The 25,126-nt window shown below is 29.4% G+C and overlaps 1 protein-coding gene and 1 non-coding gene across 2 annotated transcripts in view; both read right to left on the bottom strand.

Moving 5' to 3' along the window:
• Positions 1–11,630: 11,630 nt before the first annotated feature.
• On the bottom strand, positions 11,631–11,702 carry TRNAG-UCC (transfer RNA glycine (anticodon UCC)). The gene has a single exon. It is a non-coding gene; the product is annotated as a tRNA-Gly (tRNA).
• Positions 11,703–14,777: 3,075 nt separating this feature from the next.
• The window catches only part of LOC148238708 (uncharacterized), a 38,323-nt gene continuing 27,974 nt past the window's right edge, over positions 14,778–25,126 (bottom strand). Inside the window, exon 7 of the mRNA XM_088205490.1 lies at positions 14,778–15,113. Within this exon, the coding sequence (XP_088061616.1) occupies positions 14,778–15,113 (336 nt within the window). The remainder of the gene's footprint in view (positions 15,114–25,126) is intronic.

Genomic DNA, 25,126 nt, shown 5'->3' with positions numbered 1-25,126 from the left:
CAACAATATATTGTAGCTAGAGCGCGTCCTATCCAAACAAAGATATTTTTACGGTACTTATATATGACTAATGACTCGGAACAGGTGTGTCCGTTCCGAATCATTAAATTATATTATATTAGGTAGTCCGTGCAATATTTCTAATTAATAACGCAAGTTTTTATTCATGGGATCTATATTTCACTGTGTTGTGAATATACTTCATGTCGCCTTACTTTCACAACGGAACGCTTTCTATTTTCGTTACTTGGAATGGTCGTTTAGGTGACCTCTAAATTGTAACAAAATGCACAGGTCGTTAAAATCCCTATACAATATAAACAGACGTCGCATCTCATGACTACGCAATTAGAGATAATGGTTTGAGTGAGTTAACCATTTTGTCGATTGGTTACCTAAAGGTAGAAAAACAATAGTATTGTGCGCGTGGTAAAATATATTGCTTATCTAGCGCGCGTACTTATTAATTAAAAAGTTTTTCGACATGGTTGATTAGTGTCTTAAGACAGACGTGCTACTAGATGATTCGTGCAAAATTACAACTGTTTAGTCACAAGATCTCTCTTTCATTGTTCTATAAAATACTATGTGGGCTTTATTTACGAGACGCATTGATATTTTTATCATTTATTTTAAATGGTAGTTATAATGACAAAATGTAACCATAAAACATGTTTTTTTTAATAAAATAAGTATTATTACAATGAGTCATTTTGCAAGATGTCGTAGCGGAGTGTTGTTAATCTTTTTATGGTAATATTTTAACTTCCTGCAACCTAAACTCATGTATATGATAAATAAAACGGCTTATAACATTCGTGTCTAGTATGTATTAAAAAACACTTCTTTTTATATGTTATATATAGAGACTTGTGGTTAAGTAATTAAATTAAATATAAAATACAAAATCCAATCTCTCACGTAAAAATCCTGCAAAATAGGTGGTTTATTGTCGCGAAATCGCACAATAATTCACGACCCAAAACGCCAAGCTCCCTCTCTGCGAAATGGGCATAAATCAGCCAGGGCCGGAATCGCAACACGTGTTACACACGCGTTTAATAATACATTCAAGGAGGGGCGTCCAAATGATTTGGTCCAGGACTAGGGTAATCCCGCGAACGTATTCCGAATAATGCGGCAAATCCCGCAAAATCCCGCGGCGTCCGCGCAAAAGGTTATACGGCCACCTTTTGGTTTTTTTATGACCACCCCCCAGCCTCGCGAGGGGTGGCCGGCCAGAGAGTCGTTCGCCCAAGTGCTTATGGGTATCGGAAAAGGTTCGGCATTATCTTTGGGATGCTGGTCGATGGACCCGCATGGGTAGCGCCATGTGCCGACGTTATCTCACCGCCAGGGCTTATCGTATGCTTTTAGGATAATTTGCTCCTTCAGGATCGGCTCTCGCCATGGTGCTCCGATGGAGCATACGTCTATTTTAATACGGTTCGATCAATCCTTTTCATTTCTTAGATGTTAGATTACAACCCTTAGTCCTTAATTGGAGCGATATAGTTCAATAGCACATGAAATACGATTATGTACCGTATTACACTGTAGAAGATTTTAATTTGCTCACCCAAATTTATAAAAGTATATTGCCGATAAGATAAACAAATATGGGCCTTAAAGCAAAGATAGCAGGATACAATTATGGGAGTAGATGGGCAAGTTCCAAACATTCAAAATTTAAGTAGTGACGTGAGAATCTTAATATTACGTTATCATCGGCGACAAAGCAAATCGCAAGCAGTACAATTTTTAACAGATCATATACAAAGACAGGTTTCAAACGTATATCACAAATTTTACCCTATTAAGTCACAAACATCGGCAGGTCAAGTCATACAAGTATAGACAATAAAAGTATTTATTAATTTTAGTATAGTTTCCGTCCAGCATGAGTATTTTGTTAATCAGACAACTACCATTATAAGTACTTAATAAAATACTTTTATTTAATATATAATTGTTCTAAGACGTCACTTCCGCTTCTAGCGTCATTCACTCTATCTGCTGTGAAATAATGGTATCTATTTATATACAACCAAGGGATATTACAGCATATACGTAACAATGTACCTTCCAACGTTTTAGTTCTAAACGGTTAAGACCAATTAAAAAAAAATATATAGTATTAATACGGTCATGGAAAAACGGTATATGTATATTAGGGTATCCCATATACAGACGAAAAAATTTGAAAAAAAATATGGTCAACAAAATGACAGACAGTAAAGGTAGTGATTTATCCTTTTAACTAAATATTGCAAATTATTAAGGTATACTTCAACTATGATAATATGGATTATAAAATATAATATATAAAAGCTACTTATATGTAACCTTTTGCATGGACCGCGGGCTAAAAACTCAAGGTTTTTTCTATAATTGTAAAGTATGTGGTTCTTTAGCTAAGCAAATTGGCATCATATATTCTCAAGAGGAATAATTACTTTTCATTCTGACGTGGCATCGTAGCATTTCTGTGCTATGGATTTTCACAAGTCGCTAAATAAATGGTGCGTCGTTCTCTCATTGCTTCTGAAAAATATTTATTACCAATAAGAAATATGTACATATAAAGTACTGTACACAATATCCCTAATTATAATTCATAAATGCGATTTTAAAGTGACAACTGAAGAAACTACCGTACTTTTATATAAAATTTTATGCTCCACAAAAAATACGGATTAGAGATAAAAATATTAAATTTATTAAAAATTTTATTTAATTAAAGTTAAATGATAAAATTTAAATTATATAATAAATTTAAATATAATTTAATTTAAGCTTTAAGTAAATCATGTTTTACTTATTTTATTTAAATATATACTATATGGTGCATTTGGCCGCGCAGCTAAAACTTTTTAAACGTAATATTATATATTGTATGCCTTGCAACGAAAATAAATTCATGAAAAAACTCAAAATTAAGACATTTATATATATTTTGAAAAAAATTATAACTATCGTTTGGATTGTCCATTAAAAGCAGTATTCGAGGTTTAAAACCAAAATTTAGAAATATAAATGCCGTATCGAAATAATAATCTTGGTAAATTGCCACGCCATTAGGATTTCGTATTTTTTCGTCGGTGCTACACATGTCGGCCGCCACAAAAATTGAATGCTTAATTATGCAAAAATTCACATTTTTTTAATTGTATAACTGTGTTGATAAATCTAAATTATATAAATAAAAATAATGTAATACATAAAACCCTGCTACTGTAATTGATTAGTTAATATATATTTTTATGTTATTCTTTACAATTATATTTTACGAATTATTTCGATGAAATATATTAAGTATATTTCAGTGTTTCCAAAATTTATTTAAATTTTTAAGGCATGTTTTAAATTCCTACATTATTTTTTTACTATCTATTAAAATCATAACATTACATTTAAATGAATTCAAGGAATAATATATATTACCGAAATAATATTCAAAGTCTTAATTATTTTATAAATAGTTCATTACCACTTATTAATTTATAATACAAAAGATAATTTATTTTAACACTATGTATTAAAAAATACCTCAAGCTTCATAAGACAGAAATTAATCATTAGATCATTATTAAATGTACTTTTTTAATTAGCTTAACTTAAGATTTGTTTGCCATTTACCATATTTTTAAGCCAATTCATAAAAAGGCAATTAAACAATATTTTTATAGTATTTTATCAAAGCAAAAAAAATGTGTAAAAACGTTTTTAATAGTATGTAATATCTATCTACATAAAGCCTTAGCTGTAAATATTAAAAAATTAATATTAAAAATTAATAAAATTTAATATTAAAAATGTAGTCAATATTAATTATATTTGATCCAAAAAATAGTTTATAACGTAACAACTAGCGATACAGATCAGCTTATAATTCGTTTTATCTTTTTATATCATCTTTGATGCAAAATCTCGTGATAAATTATTATTTTATGTCATACTATCAAAATATTAAGATGTGCATTATTCATACAAAGAAAAACAAACTACTTCTAAAACTATGTTGAATTAATTGATTTTTCAGACAATTATGTTATTATTAAATGTTGATCGAATGTTTTCAATTCATAATAAAGATAATTATATTTTTGGTTGCTTATGAAAGTCACGTGCCAGTCAATGGAGATTATGCGATAAAGTATACCCCATTGTCGTAATGGCCGATGGCCTGATACGAAAGGTATTCCCAGTTGAATGGGTCAATTGGTGATATTGAATAGGAATTAATTAAGCATATTGTTCAAATCGGTTTCGGACAGTAACGAGCGTGGTTTATTGCTCGGTCAAACGAGCCATGCGAAAGTAATTATTTTTTACAACGGTTTTCCTGCACCCTGAATATTGAGTAAATGTCACATAACTAAAATGTCACTTACGCATTAATGGAACTATGGAAATTTAAACTATTTTATATACACATTTTAATTTATTAAAAATAAACTAAATACTTCGGAAGTACTCAGGAATTTTTCATTACTACTGAAAACCTAGTTCTTTTTTAATCGAGAGATTCCTATTCGTTTAAGTACATACACATTTGGTCAAATAAGTACTGTATTTTATTAACCATTGCTATTTAATTAACAATAAAAAAAAATTATGTTAATTAAATATGACTTGAAACAAAATTACCTACAGTAGCTCGTATAGTTCACATTTTATTTTTGGTTTAACTTTATCGAAAAATGTGTTTCAAAAAATATTTTATAAAGTTACCGTCGTGCATATTCTAAAATTTAATAAATATTGCATATGGCTTAAATACTGTGTTGCAGAATAAATAAATAATTCTCCTAAATAGAAAATTTTGAGCGTACATCTATATATGCAAAACAATTGCGTCAATAATAAGAAATATTTTATGGACCACCTAAAAGCACATTCGTTTCAAAACATCATTCAAAAGTACTCTTTGTTTGGAATAGATGCGCGCTATAAAATACATTCAAACGTTGCTGAAGCTGTTTTGAACTAGTTTTAAAAAATATACACGAAAAGAGACGTAGTGAAATACGCGTCAAGTTTAGATACATATCAGCGGATTGCACGGCATAATTATGGAAACACATTACGACAGATCCCAGCTTTTCTCAGAAAACACAGCCGACAATAATACAGCTCGACATGCCAGCAAACACTTACATGACCTGCTATTGGTATTGTTACCTATGTTTATCTTATATAAACGGTAATTTTTATATAATTATAAAATAAACTGTAACCAGTTCTCTCGGCGTCTATTTCGAATGCAAAATCACACCCATTGAGCTTAAAAGCTATAAAAATATATTTTAATATTACATATACCTAATATAATATTACGTTCAGCATTATAATATAAATAGGTGTTAATAATAATATATATAAATAATAAAATAAATATATGCATGAGATAAGTTATTTATAACAAAACTGTGTGGAAGCAAAAATGTTATAAACAATGAATATATTTATAATGTATAGTATTATTTATACCACAAATGTTTAGCGTTTTTCTTTATTAAATTGTCTCAAATAGAGAATTTTTTTTTTAATATACGAGCGTTGCTAATTTACAAAAATATATATTCAATAGATTTCACTTTAAAGTTTAACATAAATTTACATTAATATGAATCTATTTTAACAAAAATTTGAGCAGTTACTGCTAAGAGTAGCTTCATAAAAAAATATCGTTTTAATTAGACGCAAAATAATAATTACATTATTATCAACCGCAAAAGAATTCCGCCAAAAAAATGTGACCGATACAAAAGTTATTACTTTTTTTATTGTTATGAGAATTTTTATTTATGTGCTATTAAAGTTATTGTTATTTTCAAATACACTTTAGATTAGATTTTGAGTTTACTAAATTAATATTGATGACTAAGTACAGACTTTTGGTATTGCAAAATATTGACTTTGACAGCCAAACGGCTTTTCCATTTCAATCGTCAGGATTTTGATCAGCCCAGCTGGCACATCTGAAGCACCAGAAGTGTACTTGAAAAAACTCAATGACACTGAGCCATAGCGCAAAAATTATTATATAAATTATTTACCGCCCAAGTAATAAATATAATAACGTTTTTTTATATTATACATCGTAGATATTCTTTAGTCAAATATGGAAGCTGATTTAAATCGCTATAGAAAAATGTTTGTAAAGTTGTCAGATTCGATAAGTTAGATCCTCCTCCGAAAAAATATAAAAAGTGTCGTCAAATGTGTGCGGCTTAAACGTTTTGTGAGACGCAAGTGCTTTTTATGAATCTAAATTTTAGGGTAGGCAATGTTAAAAATTCCGTCCACGATTGCCCAACATAACGGAACGCTTAAAGAGTGGATCTGGAGCGGTGGAAGAGAATGGCTCCTGAAGGAGATGGCTCACCTGAACGAAGCACAAAGGGTGGGAAGGTAAAGTACAAAAGTCTCGCCCCTTCCGGGAGCCCTTCGAACTGACTACGTGACCCATTAGAATGAAAAAATATTTAAATGTTTATATGGCAGCCCAGGAGTTACTGTTAAAGATTTTAACGGCGTATAATCTTAATTGTGATATTTTTAGCTAAGAAAATTAATTTAATTTTTAATATTTTTTTCATTATTTTACAGTCGAATGTCTAAGCAAAAAGTTGCATTATTATTTATATTCCTAAGATACATTTTTATTAGATAAAGAGTATATATAGTATCCAAATACAGCATTGTTATAAATTAGTTTTTAAAAAGAAGTAAAAATATTTACGAAATGGCTGCAGTGAATGTGTATTTTTATTGAAATTATTTAAACACTAGTAAAATAATACTTTTACTAGAGTAAATATAGCAAACCAAAAAAAATAATTTATTAGCGCTTACTAGTACAAATATAATTTTAAATATTATATACAATATCACGTAAACATAAAAGTATAAAAATATCATCTTACAAATATTAAACGACATAAGTATTTACTTATTCAAGTTTAATACTGAACTATACAAATATACATAATTCCAATTGTCCGTGGATTATTTCCTTAAGCTTGCGCAGTAGTATAATTTCACGTGCAATTAAACATCGATTTGCTTCTAGCTATAGATATTCATAGAATAACTAGCTTTATGTAGTATATAAAACGTGTATACTATTTTCAAATTTAATATTAGATGCTCTTACTTTTTAAAAAAATTGCGATGTAAATGTTACAAATTTTTCCTTAAAATAAATATGCAATAAAGTTAATAACAATTGCTGTACAAGTATATTAATTTACAATTAAAATAAAATAAATTAATATATATAGTTGTACTAACTGTAAGCTCTTAGTTAATTATAGATTGATTATACCCAAATATATTTAAAATCTGAATAATCTGTTAGGATGTTTAAAAATATGCATACTTTCTAGGATGATCGAAAGTATTTTAATAACCAACATTGTTTTGCGATTTTCTATTACTTTAACCGGCCGGCGGTTTTATCATTGCTTTGGTGATCTAAGAACCCGCTCCGATGAGAATAAATTAAAGATTTTTTTTATATTGTTTTTGTAACATAGCAATATCGGGCAATTAAAGAAAAATTATATAATCGAAGCCAGACATTAATGTCGTTAAAAAAATATTTGCAAAATCCAGATGTTAATAGATTATTGATCATATATAAAAAAATGTATAAGGTTTATAAAACAACATTATATTTTTTATTGAAATTAATTCACCTTGACTCTTAAGATATAAACACATTCCGAGTGAAAATATAGTTAGGCAACTCGTCGTAAAATATGCATCCTTTCTTTAACACGGCAAAACTTTGTACAGCATAATTTAAAAATTATTCTCAAGTCGATATTGTGAAAGTTTAAACGCAGCAGCAACGCGAATCGTCTGCAAGTTAGCCGGAAAATGCAGGAAATAAAGCATGAGCTCTAAGAAATACCTGAAATGACAGGTGACAAACGATCGGTGCGCAATAAACGAATTCCTGCCACCGCAACACAGCAAATAAAGCCGAGAAGAGGACACGCAAACAAACAAACAAACAAACAGTGAAAGTGACGAGATGAAAAATTAAGAAGACAAAGTATTAAAATTTGGAATTTAAATTAATTAAAGTAGGGGCTTGGTTGAGAGGTAGGCCTGCCGACGAAATTGAAGTTACAAAACGAGGTTTTTTTTATGACTCGAATGATAATTTACATTTCGCTCAGACTTTATTTCGCAGGAGGTTCCCGAGCAAATTAATATTTAAGAAAAACATATGACATCAAAATATTGTTTTCTCAAAGAAAAATATTATATTATCAAGAAAGATTCAATTACTTTTTTAATCAAAAATATATTTAAATGAATAAGTCGCTTTACCATTTAACTCTATTTTTTAATGCTAAAAAAATTATAGTTAAATAAGATGTGTCATATTCTTATTAAAAAAATACCGCACAAAATGTAAATCTCCTTATTCTAGAGACTCAGAAATCTCTCCCGTTCCGTCAACAACTAGTCTAGATAATTCATAACGCCGAGAATTTCCATTAACATGTCTAGATGCGACCCAAAACTAGCCTACTTCACTCTGCTATGTACCTGTACCTGTTTCTGCTCACCTTCTGAGCTCGTTCCCATGAAAGTGTAATAGTTCGGTGTAAGGAGCGGTAGTTGAGAATAAAAACGCCCCCCTAATGCGCCTGCTTAAAAACATTCGCCTGGAATATGCAAAACTGCGGGTAATTTAATGAAAATATCATTCAAACTTTTCGCTGCTGGAGAGTTTTAAGTCGCCAACACCCAGGCACGGTCGCCAGATAGCAAAAGCTCTTTGAAAAGTTTGAATAAAATTCAATTTCCATTCTTTAGCTTCGCTCGTTGCATAGGCGAGCGAAGCGGAGATCCGAAGATGCTTTGATCCGATATTGTGATGGTGCATTGATAATCTAATCGAATATATGTAAATTCTGCGAATGGATAAAAATCATATAGCTCTGGTTGCCATAAAATCGTCCAAAACCAAACACCTGGTTTTGATAATTGTTTTACTACTTAAATCTTTATTTGTCTTGTGACTAGATACAGATAATAATATTATAAATATTTTAGAACATAAAGAACGAAAAATAAATACCGATATTTCAGTATCAATAATTTATATATTTTGTTAATAAGCTGTAATTTATTAGTAAATTAACCATGATTTTTTTGTAAGGAACATATCAATATTAACAAACATCATAGCGTGACATCAAATTTTAGTGGTAGAAATTTGTATTTATTAATTTTTTATTAAAGACTATCTCTAGTTTACAGATTTTTATATTTTTCGGTCGTAAGTGTTCTGTATAATATTTTTTTACTGGCCTTAAATAAATTCAATTGTCTTATTTTAGCATTTTTACCGTTTGATAGCCAAATTTAATTAAGACGATCATGATCTAATAAAAAACCCTACACCAAAAGATCTAATGAAATGGTAACTATTCTGAAACATAGAAAAGATAGAATGTTATTATTACATATAATGTGAGTGTGATAAAACACCATCGGCAAAAATTCTTCGCTTAAGAATTCTAGTGAGATTTTTTATAACATTATCGGAAGGAATCTTTCAAGAGATTGCAATCGCATGTGAGGATGCTGAAAGTGCACTTTTCTCGCTGTTCGATTTTTCATTAATTTGTGCGCTTTCAGCGCACGTACGTGGAGTAACATCTCCTGAAAAATACTGATATGGTCTCGGCAGTATTGCTACTCCTAGCTAGGCAATAAAATAAAAACGTGTTCGGTTAACACGTACAAGTATTTCCCGAAAACGAAATGACCCAAACACGTGAACGTATCCATAGATTTTTTACCGGTAACGTTAGCAATGGAAATATTTTCGCGACAAAACAAACATAAACCCCTCCTGCCGATCCTGTGTTCGCAAAGTATTTGCGTCGGTTTTGAATGCAATCTCGACTGTAGCTTTGATGTAGTGTAGAAACAGAAAACTTCAATCAGATTTCTATTCCGGTGAATCGAAACTTGCTTTGAGAGATCCCAAAGGTACAATGTAATATATTCTGCTGCCATATGGCGAGAATTTTAATACTGGACGAGATATTTAGTGGCAACTCAATTTTGTCACCGAATTTTTATTTTTACACAGATGTTTGGTTATAACTTTTATACTATAACTTTAAACAAACATTGCTTATAGATATTTTAATATATTGATTCTCCCAAAGCCACCACTACACTCACCACACGCCGTCTTCAAAAAAATATTATAGAAAAAAATTAAAAAACAGTAGATTCGGTGCAATTTGAGTATATTATTTAGCTTAAGATCTGGAACCATCAAATGTATTCTATAGCCACTGAAGCAATCTGTGCTTTGATATTATTTTCATACTTTTATTTTAAATAACTACAATTTATAATACAAATATTACTGGTGTTACCCACACCGAGTAAGCATATTTTAAAATATGTCTGAAGAATTGTTTGTATCTTAAAACTATATTTTTAGTTATATATCGGTCAGAGGGCCCCAATGGTAGCGAGCCCTTTAAAGTAAAGTTGCAAAATGTGTTTGGTTAATTCTATTCTAATTTTACTAACTAAAAATATTTTTTTTAGATTTTTACAAACCGATTTTGTTTTAAATTCTAACGACAAAGCTATCGTTTTTTCATCAAAATGCCTTCAGTTAAGACTAAACCTTTTTTATAAGCAATTTAAAAGCACCCTGATCCGTTTATAACGCATGAAGATAGTAGCGAATAAAATAATAATTATGCTTTAAATGGTTCGAAACTTAGCTAAATTAATTTAGAAATAATTATAATATTTTTTATGTTTGAAGATCTTTTTTTATTAATTAACAACAATATTTTGAATTTTTTACTAAAAGTTGTTTTATGTATAAAAATAAACATTATTTTTAATGATTAATAAAAGAAGACACGTATTCTTAGCAATTTGCGATAAGTATTAAAATTCACAATGAATGATGAATTTTTGTCTTAAAAATATAAAAAAAAATTCAAAAAATTATGGTTTTTGTTATTTTTTAAAATCAATTTATAAAATATACAAAATTGTAAAATATATGCATAAAATATATGCGTTAGAAAAATGCGATTAAAAATCAAAAAAATATATAAATAAAATTAAGTTTTTACCAATAAATATTAAAAACTTGTAAATTTTAACTATATTTATGTACTCGTCTTGTTAAATACTTTCTAATAATAGTACTACTTCTCGGTTATCCAAATGTATTATCTAATTTATTCCTTTCACTTCTAAAATATTATTTATAGGTTCTAATTTTTTTTAGAATTGATATTTAAGACTCAATTACGATGTAATAAGATATTCGTATTATATATCTAATTACATGTATAATATTAGTTAGATGCATGCAAATATTTAAATCTTTATGATAAATATTTTAAATTTTATATAAAAATGTTATTACACAATTATATATTAATTTGTATAATATTTACATATCATAACCTTATTCTGAATTATTTAAAAACTAATTTATAAAAAAAATAAAAAAATATGATTTTTTAAATAAATAATTTTGATTTAGTTTTCAATTTCATTACTGTTAATTAAAAAATAACTAATAAAATAGAAATCAAAAAAATAAAAAGTGCGATGGCCGGGAATCGAACCCGGATCAACTGCTTGGAAGGCAACTATGCTGACCATTACACCACCATCGCACATACCTGCAAGCGAGAAATTTCAAATCAGATCCGTTCCAAAGACTAAAAATTATTAAAGATAATAGCTATCATAGCTGTTTATATAAAAATAAACTACATACATATACTACGCTCCACTTATCTGCGTATTTATTTTTAGCCACGATTTACCTCGTTTAACTGCTCGTCTCGCGTAATCGTTTTATTATTATAAAACTTTAACGCTTATCTTAAGTGCTATAAAAACTTTAGTTTTACCTCAAGGAATTTAATTTTTAACGCTATTAAAATACTACAAACGATAGGGACGTGAGTTCAGTTGCGTATATATGTATGTAATGTCATATATTATTTGTGTCTTTTCAATTATCGGACGTTGGAAATCAATACATCGATATTTATCTTGTTTATGTTCGTTAGCTAAAATATTATTATTTTTACATGTATCTTATCTTGAAGGATAAAGTTCCATACCGGAACTCACTTTTTACTAAAAAATATTATATTCAAACAGCATTTAAATGAAATTTAAAGCAGCTTTTCCTATGCCACGAAACGCATCAAAAAAAAAAAAAAAAAAATTTACTTTTGATACATAAAATTTAAAGTTAAACGAACAAATATGCAATAAAATTGTAAGACATTAAGTGATTTCCAAAGTTGCTTTCAATTCTCGCCTTACAAATCTTTTCGATTTTTTTTAGTGTTGGTGTCTATGGCCTAATGAAATCTGAGAAACTACAGATCAGCGTATTTTAATGGATCAAAAATTTAGAGCTTATGTCATAGGCAATGATTTTTCAGAATGTATTCACGAAATCCAAGAATCGTTTCTCTTTCGTTTTTGGTAGTCTGATTGACATATTCCTAAATTTCATCTCTACAAATGGCCACTGAACATCAATATCTTCGGGTTAATATTTTTAGTCAAGTACGCGAGCCCAAAGTGCAAACTCAACATTTTTTTTATCTGGCATCATTCTTTAAATTGACTCTTTTAACATTAAATTAAAATCAATAGAAAAATATTTTTTTGAAAAAAATCATAGTGTGAAATGTACAGCAGCTGCAGCACATTTGTAATAGGATATACTGATAGTCACTAGTGAAATTTACGCTGTTTTAAAATGTCTCTGAAACTCAATTTTTACAGTTGCGAAACGTAAATTTGCTGTTCAAACCCAAACCCAACTTGACCTAATAAAATTTCTAAAATGAATTATAATTTGGTAAAGACCAAAATACAAACTAATCATCTCTCAGGAGAAAATAAGCGGAAGAATAAGTACAGCCAGACATCGCATCATATTGCTCCATAGTTTATCTGCACATCAATATGTTTTTAAAATATGATAGCTATCCTTATCGATTTTACTATGGACTTCTAATATAATATGGCTGATCCAAGTATATTCGAACCGAATTTTGATCAATAGGAGGGTGCAAAAACAATTATCACTTCTCATAAGTCAAAAATTCACGTCAAAAGCAATAAAATCGTGTCGGCGCCGTTGCAGTGGGAACGCTCGTTACCGAGCGTTCCCACTGCAACGGCGCCGACACGATTTTATTGCTTTTGACGTGAATTTTTGACTTCTGAGAAGGGATAATTGTTTTTTGCGCTCTCCTATTGATCAAAATTTGGTTTAGATATGCTTTATTCGATGCTCACTTGTGTTTTTATACGTTTATTTTTTATTATTTTTATACATTGCATCATACATTGATTCTAAATAAATTTAAAATTCAATCAACACCAAGTAATTTTAAAATTTTATAGAACCGGTATAGAAAAAAATGGCTGCATGAAATGCGGGTTAATGGAAAAGCCATTAAGCACTCCCTGAACAACTTTGCTACCAGATGCAAGGGAGCAAGTGCAATCCCGTGGTAGCATATTTGATACGGTTGACCTAATTTGGATTTATTTAACGTGCACTTACTTATCGGTAAACCATATCGTGTTAACCAGGCAGACATTTTGACACTGGCATTGGTTTTGCTTTACGCTTGTCGCAATATATTTTACAATTCTCAAATTCAAATCAACCCAAACCATAACGTAAATGGTTCAAATATCTACCTGATAAAGGAGCTACTGTTTTGGTGAATTATGGCATAAATATTAATCAGTTTATTATTGTTATACTTAAAAATAATCTTAACGTATATAAATTTAGTATAATATAAAACAGAATACAAATTTAAAATCCTCAACAAGACCTAAGACACCAACAGATATTGCTTAGTATTGTTCTCACTAAATGAAGTCTCATATCTCTTTATTCACACCTTAAAACAGTAATCATATCCTACATTAAACCATTTGAACCAAAGCTAACCACATACTTATATAAAATAAGAAATTTGAAAAAATCTTTTAAAAAAAAAAAAAAATTCTATATTTGAGCAACATAGAAAGACTCTTTTTAGGATAAGATTATACTAAAAATTATTAGCATATTATAATCTTAATGTACAAATAATTAAACTAGCATATTTTAACATATGCTTGCTCGGTGTGGAGTAACACAAGCAATACTATTTTAACGGTATATTAATCGCTTTTAAAAATTCATTAATTATATTTCTTCACTTTTTTTATTAAATTTTTAATGTTTACCTTTTGTCTTAAAATAATATTTGATCATACAATTAATTTAATTACAGTGTAAAAAAAATCAAAATTATTCGGTTAATATTTTTTTATGTATAGCTAGTAATATAATTTATATCTTATGACTTGAATAATTAAAAAAATACGTAGTTTTATTAATAAATAAATGTCTAGCAAAATTTATAACCATAAGTTACAAACGAACTTTGCAATATGCCTGAAAATGTTGACTTAATCAGCTTATATGGAGGCCGGTAAATAATGGAGCCCTCTAGTGTGTACGTACACTTAAATGTCCATAGTGCCAAGACACCTTGATGAACGCTAAAAGTTTGCCCCTTCAATAACGCAGTATACCTCGAAAGTGTATATGAGGAGAGAGTAGGAAGCCGTTACGTCCCGGAAATGAACTATTAGCGCGCCGGAAGCGACCGGAAGTGAGACGAGACGTTCGAGCAAATCCGAAGCCCTATGTTTCAGTGACTCCCGGATCCTTTTCCGCTTCCATCACGGCCGCCATTAGCGCCCCTTGCTCCTGGAAGAGTCGTCACGTGACGAACTTGAGCTGACATTGCGTGATTGGCCCAAGATCGATCCTCCAGGTGAGAGGAGTTTACCCCGAGAGATTGATGATCTCCGGGGATATGTGCGGGGATAAGGACGTGTGCCGATTCTGGCTTTCGGCACGAGGATTTATTGCGCCGCTTTGTGTTGTGGTCTATTACAGTCAATAAAGTTTGGGATGAAACATTCGAAAGTGGTAGCGATTTACTACCGAGAATCGTGGAATGAATGGGTTCAGATTTAAAGAGCTGACGGAGAAAACGTGATTTGTCGCTTTTTGTGAGTAATGTATATTTTAACCATATTCATTATATATAGATTAACTACATATATAACAAACATTGCACTTCTATCGCAATTAAAATATTACACAATAATTATATTTTTATTTTTACATATTTTTTTATCGTTTCAAAAAATCAATGCTTAAGAACTTAGTAAATGAGTTTTTTAGCCAGTGAACAGTTAATGGAACTGTTTTGTGTATATTATTGTTTGCACGAAGTATATATTTTATGGTTTCAATTGAAAAATATATATGAACAGTAAATGTAAAAAATGTAGTAATTGTAAAAGTATTAAAAAACAATAAAAAAATGTATTCAAAAAATCACGATGAATTGTCAAGATTGATCAAAATCTTTAACATCAAAAGTTTCGATACCAAAATGTAACTCAGTATTACATTATATTTTTAACCAAATATTTAATAAAAACAATGCAAAAAAGAAATATATAAAATAAAATGGGCATTTATTGTAAGAATTTCATAGAATATATGTGCATTAAAATAAATAAGCTGTGCATTAGCGTTGCTGTAGTTTACACATACAAAATGGCCCGAATCATCTGCGCAGTGATTATAAAGTTTACTGTTATTTACCAGTGAAATTTTAAATGAATTGTTCGCCCTAGTTAATAAAGCTATATTCATACAATTGAACTGTTGAGAAACGACTGATTGCTGTTCAAACCCAAAAATAACCTAATAAAACTTCTAACACTAATTCTGTATTTAATTTATAATATTCAAGCAATTTTAACAGCTTTTATATTATATTAGATACAAAATAGTTTTTTTTGTCATTTGTGAAATTTTCATTAAAGTAGTTGGTTTTAAAATATAAATATTTTAAATAAAAACTAATTAATAAAAAAAATTTCTAAAGCTTCTAGCGGTTTGTTTACACTTTTGTCAAATAAATTTTTAACATATTTTACAATTGATATTTAATAAACAAAAAAAAAATTCCTAATTATTTCTAAGCACAAATGTTTTTGTAAAATTATATAATACTAAAAACTTTTTTATGTTTAATACAAAAATGATACAATAGTTTTTTTCCAAGTAGTTTTATAATATAAATTACGTTTTAAATACCTAATAAATGCCGGTCAAAAGAACGTGCGTCAAATGAGCGCCGCCATAAGAGCGTTTACCAAAGTAACGCTGTAACAAAATAGCGTGCGTCAAATGCGCAGAGAGTCATATGAGCGCTTTAAAAAAGAGAGCACGTCATAAGAGCGCAAAAATACTTGGAGAATATCAAGTAATGAATATTTTAGGAATTCGGTATATAAAATATAAGTAAATTGTAAGAAATTTACAAAGAATTAAAATTCACGAGATATAGGCGGTAAAATTATTATTTTATGTGCCAAAGCGTTATGACGAAAAAAATGATTAATCAATGAAAACATTATTATTTATTAATTATTACGTACATACGAAAGTATGGCTCCCCATCCCCATACGTACGATATACATATATTTTGTAATAAAATGAAACGCTGATTTTAAATTTATCATTAGATTTGTTCTTTAGTGTTTCATTAAATTGACAAATATATATCGACTCGACTTGCAATGAATGCGTTAAGTTATAGGGCAGGTATAGACCATTTTTTTTTTTTGTTATTTGACGCCAGATTTTTTTTTGCTATTTTACGATAAACAAATACAAAAAAAAAATATAGTGAAACTTTTTTCGATAACATATTTTTTAATTATATGCAATAAATAAAATATAATAATTAATTTTCACAGCATCGCGGTTGGTTTTTGGGTATCTATTTTAGATGACTACACTCTATCTCGAGTAATGACTGATTTCGAATATTATATAATATATTTCAGTTAATCAAACGATTATTGTTTTATATATTAAACTGTAAAAACAATAATCTATTATTAATCATACACATATGACATATGTTTGTATATCGAAAATTTCCATATGTATGGTCAGAAATGCGCCACTACGTTAGATTAATTTAGTATTTTAATGAATTATTGTGTTTGGTATACATACATACTATAGAGACACTGTAAATTGGGCGACGGTCAAATGGGCGATTCAAATTGTTTATTTTAAGATTTTTTTTAAATTATTATTTACATTTTCTACGTCTGATAATGAATAAACAGAAAACAAGTAGGTCCTGAAAATTCATGGTATATATTTAATTTTTTTATAAATATAGCAACAATATTATCATAATCGTCGTAAAATATATTGTTGTTCATAAAAAAATCAAAACCTTCTGCCTACCTAGCTATAAACTACTTTACAGACCAAGGATAGAATAGTTTACAACTTAATATAATACATTATTTATTAGGAAACCTAAAATAGCTTTGTTAAATATATATTTGCGCTATATCTAATACAAATAATCCCTTTGATGAAATCTTACATCTAAAGTTAGCTATACAATACTTATAATGGGAAAAGTTGCCCGAGGATATATTCTTCTAAAACTATGAACAATAAGTTCATAACTTAATCTACATTTCACAACTTGTTACCGTAAGTACTGTCTGTTTAAAATCTAAAAATATGATTGCAAAAGGTGCGTTATTTACCTTAAATAACCTTTAATTGCCTTTTTTCTCACGATCATACCAAAGAGAGATTATATTGGACTCATCGTGTAATGAAGTTACGCGATGAAAATAAATTGAATAGGCTAGCTGGCGAAAAAGGCTTCGGTTCCATGCTACTCTTAATAACGTGCGGATTATGTGCGGAGCGTGTAGGGGCTTCGCCGATACCCAAACCCACCCCCTGCATCACCTACCATCTGGTATATAGGTGGAGCTTTTGTCTATTTCCTTAATACCCTCGATAATGTGGAGATGTGTGGTGAAAAAAATACGCGAAAGTCCTTCCGAACTATGCACTAATCTCGCAGTCTTATCTAGCGCTATTATCGCCACACGGAGAGATCCTTTTGGAACGCTTTCGGAAAATCAATGTAGTAATAAACAAAAATTATATTCAGTTAAATTGTCGATTAGACATGGAAACCATTTATACCGGTGGTAGCACGATTCTTTAGCGACACGATTGAACATTGCTAAACCACACCCGAATTCAATTCCAACCCCGCCTGCACAAGAATTGGCCAAGTTTCAATACAAAAGGGAGCGGCGATAAGGAGCTGGATTCGGTTCGATTATCGCTAAACGCTCCAAGGATCGGCTCACAGTTTCCTCCGCAGTACAGATGTGGTGCTGCGTGGCAAAACGAAACAAACCGAAAATTCGCATCGTAAAATCGCGTACCGACCGCGTCGAGCTATAAAGCGTCTGGCTTTCGGTATTGAATTCCGTCCAAGTGCAGTAAAGCAACCCTCCAAGGGACGGTGGACCTCCGCACATCAGCGGCTTGATTCGATCTCGCCCTAATGGCTCAGAAGGGACGAAAATCCGCACCAGATCGGACGATACGATTGATTGAAACATTGTTGCCTCGCCATATTTATAAACCAATGTTGGGATACGATTTATGGGAGGCGTTGATAAAAAAACGATACTAGTTTTGAAAAGAGTCTTACTATATTATATACTTACCAAGAAAGAACGAAAAATATCAGATATGTAATAAAACGTGATTGAGGTTATTCAATATGATATAAAGATACACAAATTAGTAATCGATTCAACATACATGTTTAAGCTGTTATTCACACAGTGGAATTCAGAGAGACTTTGAATTGAAATTGTTTACTTTTATGAGAAAATAATGTCACACATATACTTAAGTGACAAGGTAGTACATTTTTCAAGAGGTTTAGAATAGTTAAGATAAGCTTAGTAAGATACAAATGCTGCAAGCTTAATTTGCAAAATTTAAAGCAATCGAGAAAAGAACGTCTAGAGTGGAAAATGTTAACAACAGAATTATTACACTCACTTAAAACTCAAATGATCTCAAAAAATGTAATAATAGCGGTATAATACCCCAATGGTCTACTGAACAGAAAATATGAAAAGATGACTATAAGTTTTTTTAAATATTATATATATATATATATATATATATATATATATATATATATATATATATATATATATATATATATATATATATATATATATATATATATATATATATATATATATATATATATATATATATATATCATTTCAAAGACACACCTCAAGATCAGAGGCTATAAAATATATCATATCATACATCCGAAAAGTAAAGCAAAAGGAGGTAGTGCTGTCCTAATTATGATGCCATTTACAAGAAGATAAAATTTAGTTAACAATCGAGAAAAAATAAGGACAATGAGAATATGGCGTCAAACCAGCGGCCTTAAGGATAAAAATATATTAATTAATAAAGTACAATAATTAAAACAAAATTCAATAAAAAATTACTTAAATAATTTAATACTAGATAAAGATACAGAATATTTTTTATGGAAAGTAACGTAAAGGTTAAAAAGTCATAACGCATATGCCGCCAATCAAAACGATAAATGGAGATTGAGCGAGAGATAACAAACAAAAAGCCAATGCTTTTGCAAACTATCTTGAGAATGTCTTCAAAGCGAATAAAATATCAAATCAGAACAACGACACAGAAAGCGAAATATAAAACTAAGAAAATGAAGAACTGAAATTGGTAACACCAATAAAAAAAATTCAAAGCACTCAAATAGCACTGAAAATAATTAAAAGATTCAAAAATAAAGCGTTATGTAGTATTATTAATACTTCTTTGTATGTTTACGATAGAGATATAAGTAATGATTTGTCGAATACATTACCGATGCTATAAAACGTTTTCATATCACCGGTGATGTAAAAATACGAAACCAGACTCTGATAGCACGTCAACATCGTGACAACAATCTCTTCAATGTAGACAATTTTTAAAGAGGACTAACTCCTTCAAAGCAGTCTAATGATTATTATTTAAACTTATTTCGTGTTAGGGATTGTGCTGTGTATATGAAAACTTTTGAATAAAAACACGAAAAAATTAATAAGTTTTCCAAAGATGATAATCGTCACATTTGAAAGCACAAACATTTTTTAAATTATTATAATAAAAAATCATACATAAAGGTATTTTTTATAAATATGTATATACTATTTTAAATGAGCAAACACAAATAGTAATTGTGCAATGATATAATTTACTAAATTCAAAATCATTATCATTAAAAAACTGTTTTTATACGTTTAGTAGAAAAAATACATCAAACGATCCTATTTTCCTGTTTTTAACGTCGCTGTCATCGTGTGCAAAATTTTAGATTTCGCAGCATTAACGTGTCACCATGTCATACTCGGACAGGTCCCATGTGTCGGCGCTAATACGATCTTCGCACAGAAACATACGCGAAAATAGCCACTGACGGTGAGGGTTGGGGGCAAGAAGACAAGACAGTCCTGTCCTGCCCTAGCCCTTAATGAAAATGTACGAGGAGCGAGAAGGAAGGTCGTGTGCTAAGTCATCTTTGCGAACAATGATTTATGACCGAGGCCGGTCACCGATGACGACGACCAAGATTTATGTCCGCGAAAGGGAGGCACCGCTGTCCTCCTTTTGCCCACCCTTTTTTGCCCTTTTTAGCGCAAACCCCGAAATTAATACGGCACTTTCTAATGCGATAGGCGTGTGATACTTTTTTCATTTTACTTCTCATTTTGAAATGAGATTTTTTATTGTAAATATGTATAAGTCAAAGCAACTCATTTTTAACACGATTTATTCTTTAACAAGATTTTAATTTTTTTATTACAAATCTGACTATCATGGCTTATAACATAAAACATATTGGTCTTTATACTAACATAAATTATACTATTAAACATTTAAAAAAAATTAAAAAGCAATTATAGTGCACATAACATAATGTGCTTGTTAAAAATATGGATAGCTCAAGCAAGAGAAGCATTCTTAAGCAATAACGTCCTGACGGTCAAGAATAAGGGACGCGGTCGTGACTCTGCAAGCTTAAGCTTGCAGCTACATTGTTAGATTGTTGACGGCAACCTAAAAAAGTGCTGTATTAAAACGGTATTCCAATAATACAATAAATTGTGTCGTAAAGCTACAAATACGGATATGACCCGTACCTCTTTTTGTCAAGATATTCCAAATAAATTCCAAAAAGTATATTGAATTCTCTGTAACAACAAAAAGTAAAAAAAATATATTGAATTATATTGAATTATATTGAATTCTCTGTAACAACAAAAAGTAAAAATTCTCTGTAACAACAAAAAGTACTTTGCTTCTCTAATATTACATGTAATGATTTAATAATTTATTTCAATTTAAGGATACTACGAACTAGCGTATTTACATAAAATAAATCGGCAATATATTATTAAAGTGACACGCGCTCCGCATAACAGAGCCGAGCATCCTCAATTCTTAATCGCAATCTTTGACGATGTGCTAGCAAAAACCTCATACTTCCTTGAACGTCACTCATAAACAAAAATATTTTGCTTAGCACAATTACGCTCAAGCAGTAAAAAAATTAAAAATGTGACACTCAATTTTCGATTATTAGCATATATTTAATATACCTAGATTACTGGTTTAAAACCATTTTCTAGTTTAATAAAGGAAATTAAAAATAAAAAAATTAAAGCAATAGTAATAAAAAATAACAAGCTAAATTACGTAAAATTTATATAAACCATTTTTTTGATCATTTATAAAATATTTTTTATCTGTGAGTGCGGTTTCGTATATTTACAAAAAGCTTTACAATATTTTTAAAACTTTTAATGACCGACTTTTGAAAAGTTTTTCGGTTCGATTTCTAACTAAAGACACACGAGAGTAAATATGTTCCTTTTTTAGCACAGTATATGAACATTCACATGTACAACTTATAGGAAAAACTTTTTTAATCTTTTACGTCTAGCTTTGATTCAGTTACAAATAGAAAAGGAGTAATTTGTGAGAATTTTACGCTCTCAAGTGGAAAAACTGTTATATTTATTTTAATAAAGATTAATAATATGTTTGTGAAAAGTTGTGCTATCTTAAAAATTGTTTATTTTTATTATTAAAAAATTAACATATTTCATTCATTTCTAAAACCTTTCATTAAAATGGTGAATTGACAAAAGCACGCAAAGAATTGGAATAATCCTAAAATTATTTAAAAAAAATTTCTAGAGTTTAATAAAATCAAAAAGTATCTGATGCACAGTCAAAAAATCACCAGGCAAGATTTCTATATATAAAAGTGTATAAAATATAATGTATTTTTAATATTCATGAGCAAATATTTTTGACGTCTTTACTAATTTCCTTACTTTTTTTGAAATAAAGTTTTTAGAAAAAAACAATAAGAGGCAATTTTAGCCAATATATAGTAAGTTATATCTATTTATGTCATTGATTTACGTTATAACTACATTTACTACTTTCCCCGGTTCCCTTTGATACTGGAAACGTCTACGTGCGCGATCCAATTTTCTCTAGCGAAGTGCACACACAAATTTAATTTACAGGTGCATCAGAAGCGTCACCTATTGCTCGGTAAACTTCATTCACAAATCAGAAATAAATCATGAGATTGAAAAGTCAATCTGCGCCAATGTGATCGAAACACCCACCCATCCTTTCGGCCTTCTTTCCATTTCGAACGAACGTCGAAGAATCTCCACAAAACATTCGTATCCAAGAATCCGAAACGTAACACTAAAAAACCCTTTGAATATGTATTCCAGTCACGGGCGCCCTTAAGCGGGTGCTTACAGCATCCCCGCACGAATATTTGATGGGTGACGTAAGATGGGGTGCTTTTCGAATGTAGCTTATTCATTTACCCGACTAAACTTCTAATTCTCACGCACACCTTTGCTGAAATGCGGATCTGTATCTCAGTTTGTAAGTATGTTTATTAAATTAATAGGTTGAGTCTTTGCGTCTTCGTTATTGCGTGCGTAAACATGATCAAACTTACATAGTTTTAATTATGATGTCTTGCATGTTTCGCAGTCCGTTAAATTGTTTAACGCACTTTACAGTTTAGTCTGTAGGTATTGTAAAGTTTGTGAAAAAACGCATATATGTTATGTCATTAGTAATGAATTTACAATTTTTATTTTCCAAATAAAAGTAAATATATTTCATTCTGTAAAATAACAAAACGACCAATCACTATCATTACTGACGATTTTATCAAAAGGTTTTGATAGATACCAACCCAAGAACTATCACATTGATATGTATGTATTCACCGCCGTAACTAGATGTTTATATGTCCTGTGCAAAAGTTTATATATTCCCCCTTATTATTTTTTTTGTACAAGTTATATATTTGCATTGACTACATCATTTTTTATCAAATTTATATTTTACAAAAATCGATAACCGTTATTAACAAAGTATCAATTTTTAATGTTTTCTAATTGATTTTATTACACTTTAACTTTAGATATGTTTAGTGTTTTTTCTTAAAAATTATTTCTAGAAAAATGCATTTTTTTTAATATTGTTTGAAAATTTTCGTAAAATATTTTTTGTTAAAATATAAATTTATACCAATATTTTAAATGGCTTAGATTATTGATAAAATAGATAGTGGTTTCTGATTAAACTCCAGAAATTTTTATTAACAGTATAAGTTTTATGACCGACTCTAGGAATGACGATTAATAAACTTAAATATTTGTCGGTCAATAAAAATAAAAATTGTAAAATAAATAATAAATATTGATAGTAGCTTTTTTGCAACAATTAGTTCGTTTCAAAGTATAATATATAGTTACTTCTCGTGACTGTTTATTTTTTCCTGATTGTCATACCCAATAAAGCTTTTGTATTTGAAAAATAATTGATTTGCATTATTTTAAACTTTATTTTATGGTCAGAAGGAATGAAGTTGCTTTAATTAAAAAATACGCTACATGCATTGTTTTACATGTTAAAAGATGTATGGAGTTGCTCACTTTTATTGCTAAAAAGATTGCAAGACCACAATTCCAAAGTATGCATGGTCAAACTGCAGACTATTCACGTTGCTTGTAAACATTTTACATTCATTGCCTATAAACATTGCTACTTTGTTTACTAGACAAAATCGGTATTATTTTCTTATTTTCCCGACCGATCGTATACATTGAAAAGTAAAAATCTGAGCATTGTCTCAAAATTCAAGAAAGAAATTATACAAAGTAAATTTATTGTAATTGTAAATTTCATTACATAAAGTAAAAATATAAATATATATATATATATATATATATATATATATATATATATATATATATATATATATATATATATATATATATATATATATATATATATATTAATATAAGTAAGGATTTAATTAATCTACACAATAAAATATTAACGAAATAGCATTTTTACGTAAAAAATAATAATATTTATGAACATTGTAATTTAAGAAAAACTTATATTATCATTACTATAGCGTATATTTATTTTCAATATATTTTTCATATATTCATATATTTTCACAAAAAATAATTGTGCGTCTATTACTATCATTTTTGAGCCTTAGTTTTTTTTGTGACCATCGCGGAGAGCAAAAGTGTTTTTACTGTCGTCATATTTATTTTAAAGACAACTGAAATGAGGAGCTGTTTATAATACGTATCAAAGAAAAAATATATTTTGATTATAGTACCACAATAGTGAAAGTAAAAACAAGTACCAATGCAGAAAACAGTATTGCCAAAATAGTTTTTATTTATATTACGGGCGATTGCAAATAGCTTGACGGTCGACTGGTCAAGATCGTGATCAACGCACTAATTACCCCTGATTAGAATTAATTTTCTATTTGTCATCACTAATTATTTTTTGTGTTTGACAATGGCGTGAGTATTTGCTTTTGATCAGCATGAATACAAATTATAAAAACAATCGTTTTTTATGAGTTTAACTATCAATTATCTTTACGAACAATATCCATTGACCTTAATATAGAGCAGTCACGTAACTCTTACAATGTTTGTATC

This window comes from Plectrocnemia conspersa, unplaced genomic scaffold (assembly GCF_051122295.1).
Source record: "Plectrocnemia conspersa isolate PC_06_02 unplaced genomic scaffold, ASM5112229v1 ptg000001l, whole genome shotgun sequence".
Lineage (NCBI taxonomy): Eukaryota > Metazoa > Arthropoda > Insecta > Trichoptera > Polycentropodidae > Plectrocnemia > Plectrocnemia conspersa.
This window is presented reverse-complemented; position numbering and strand designations above follow the sequence as displayed.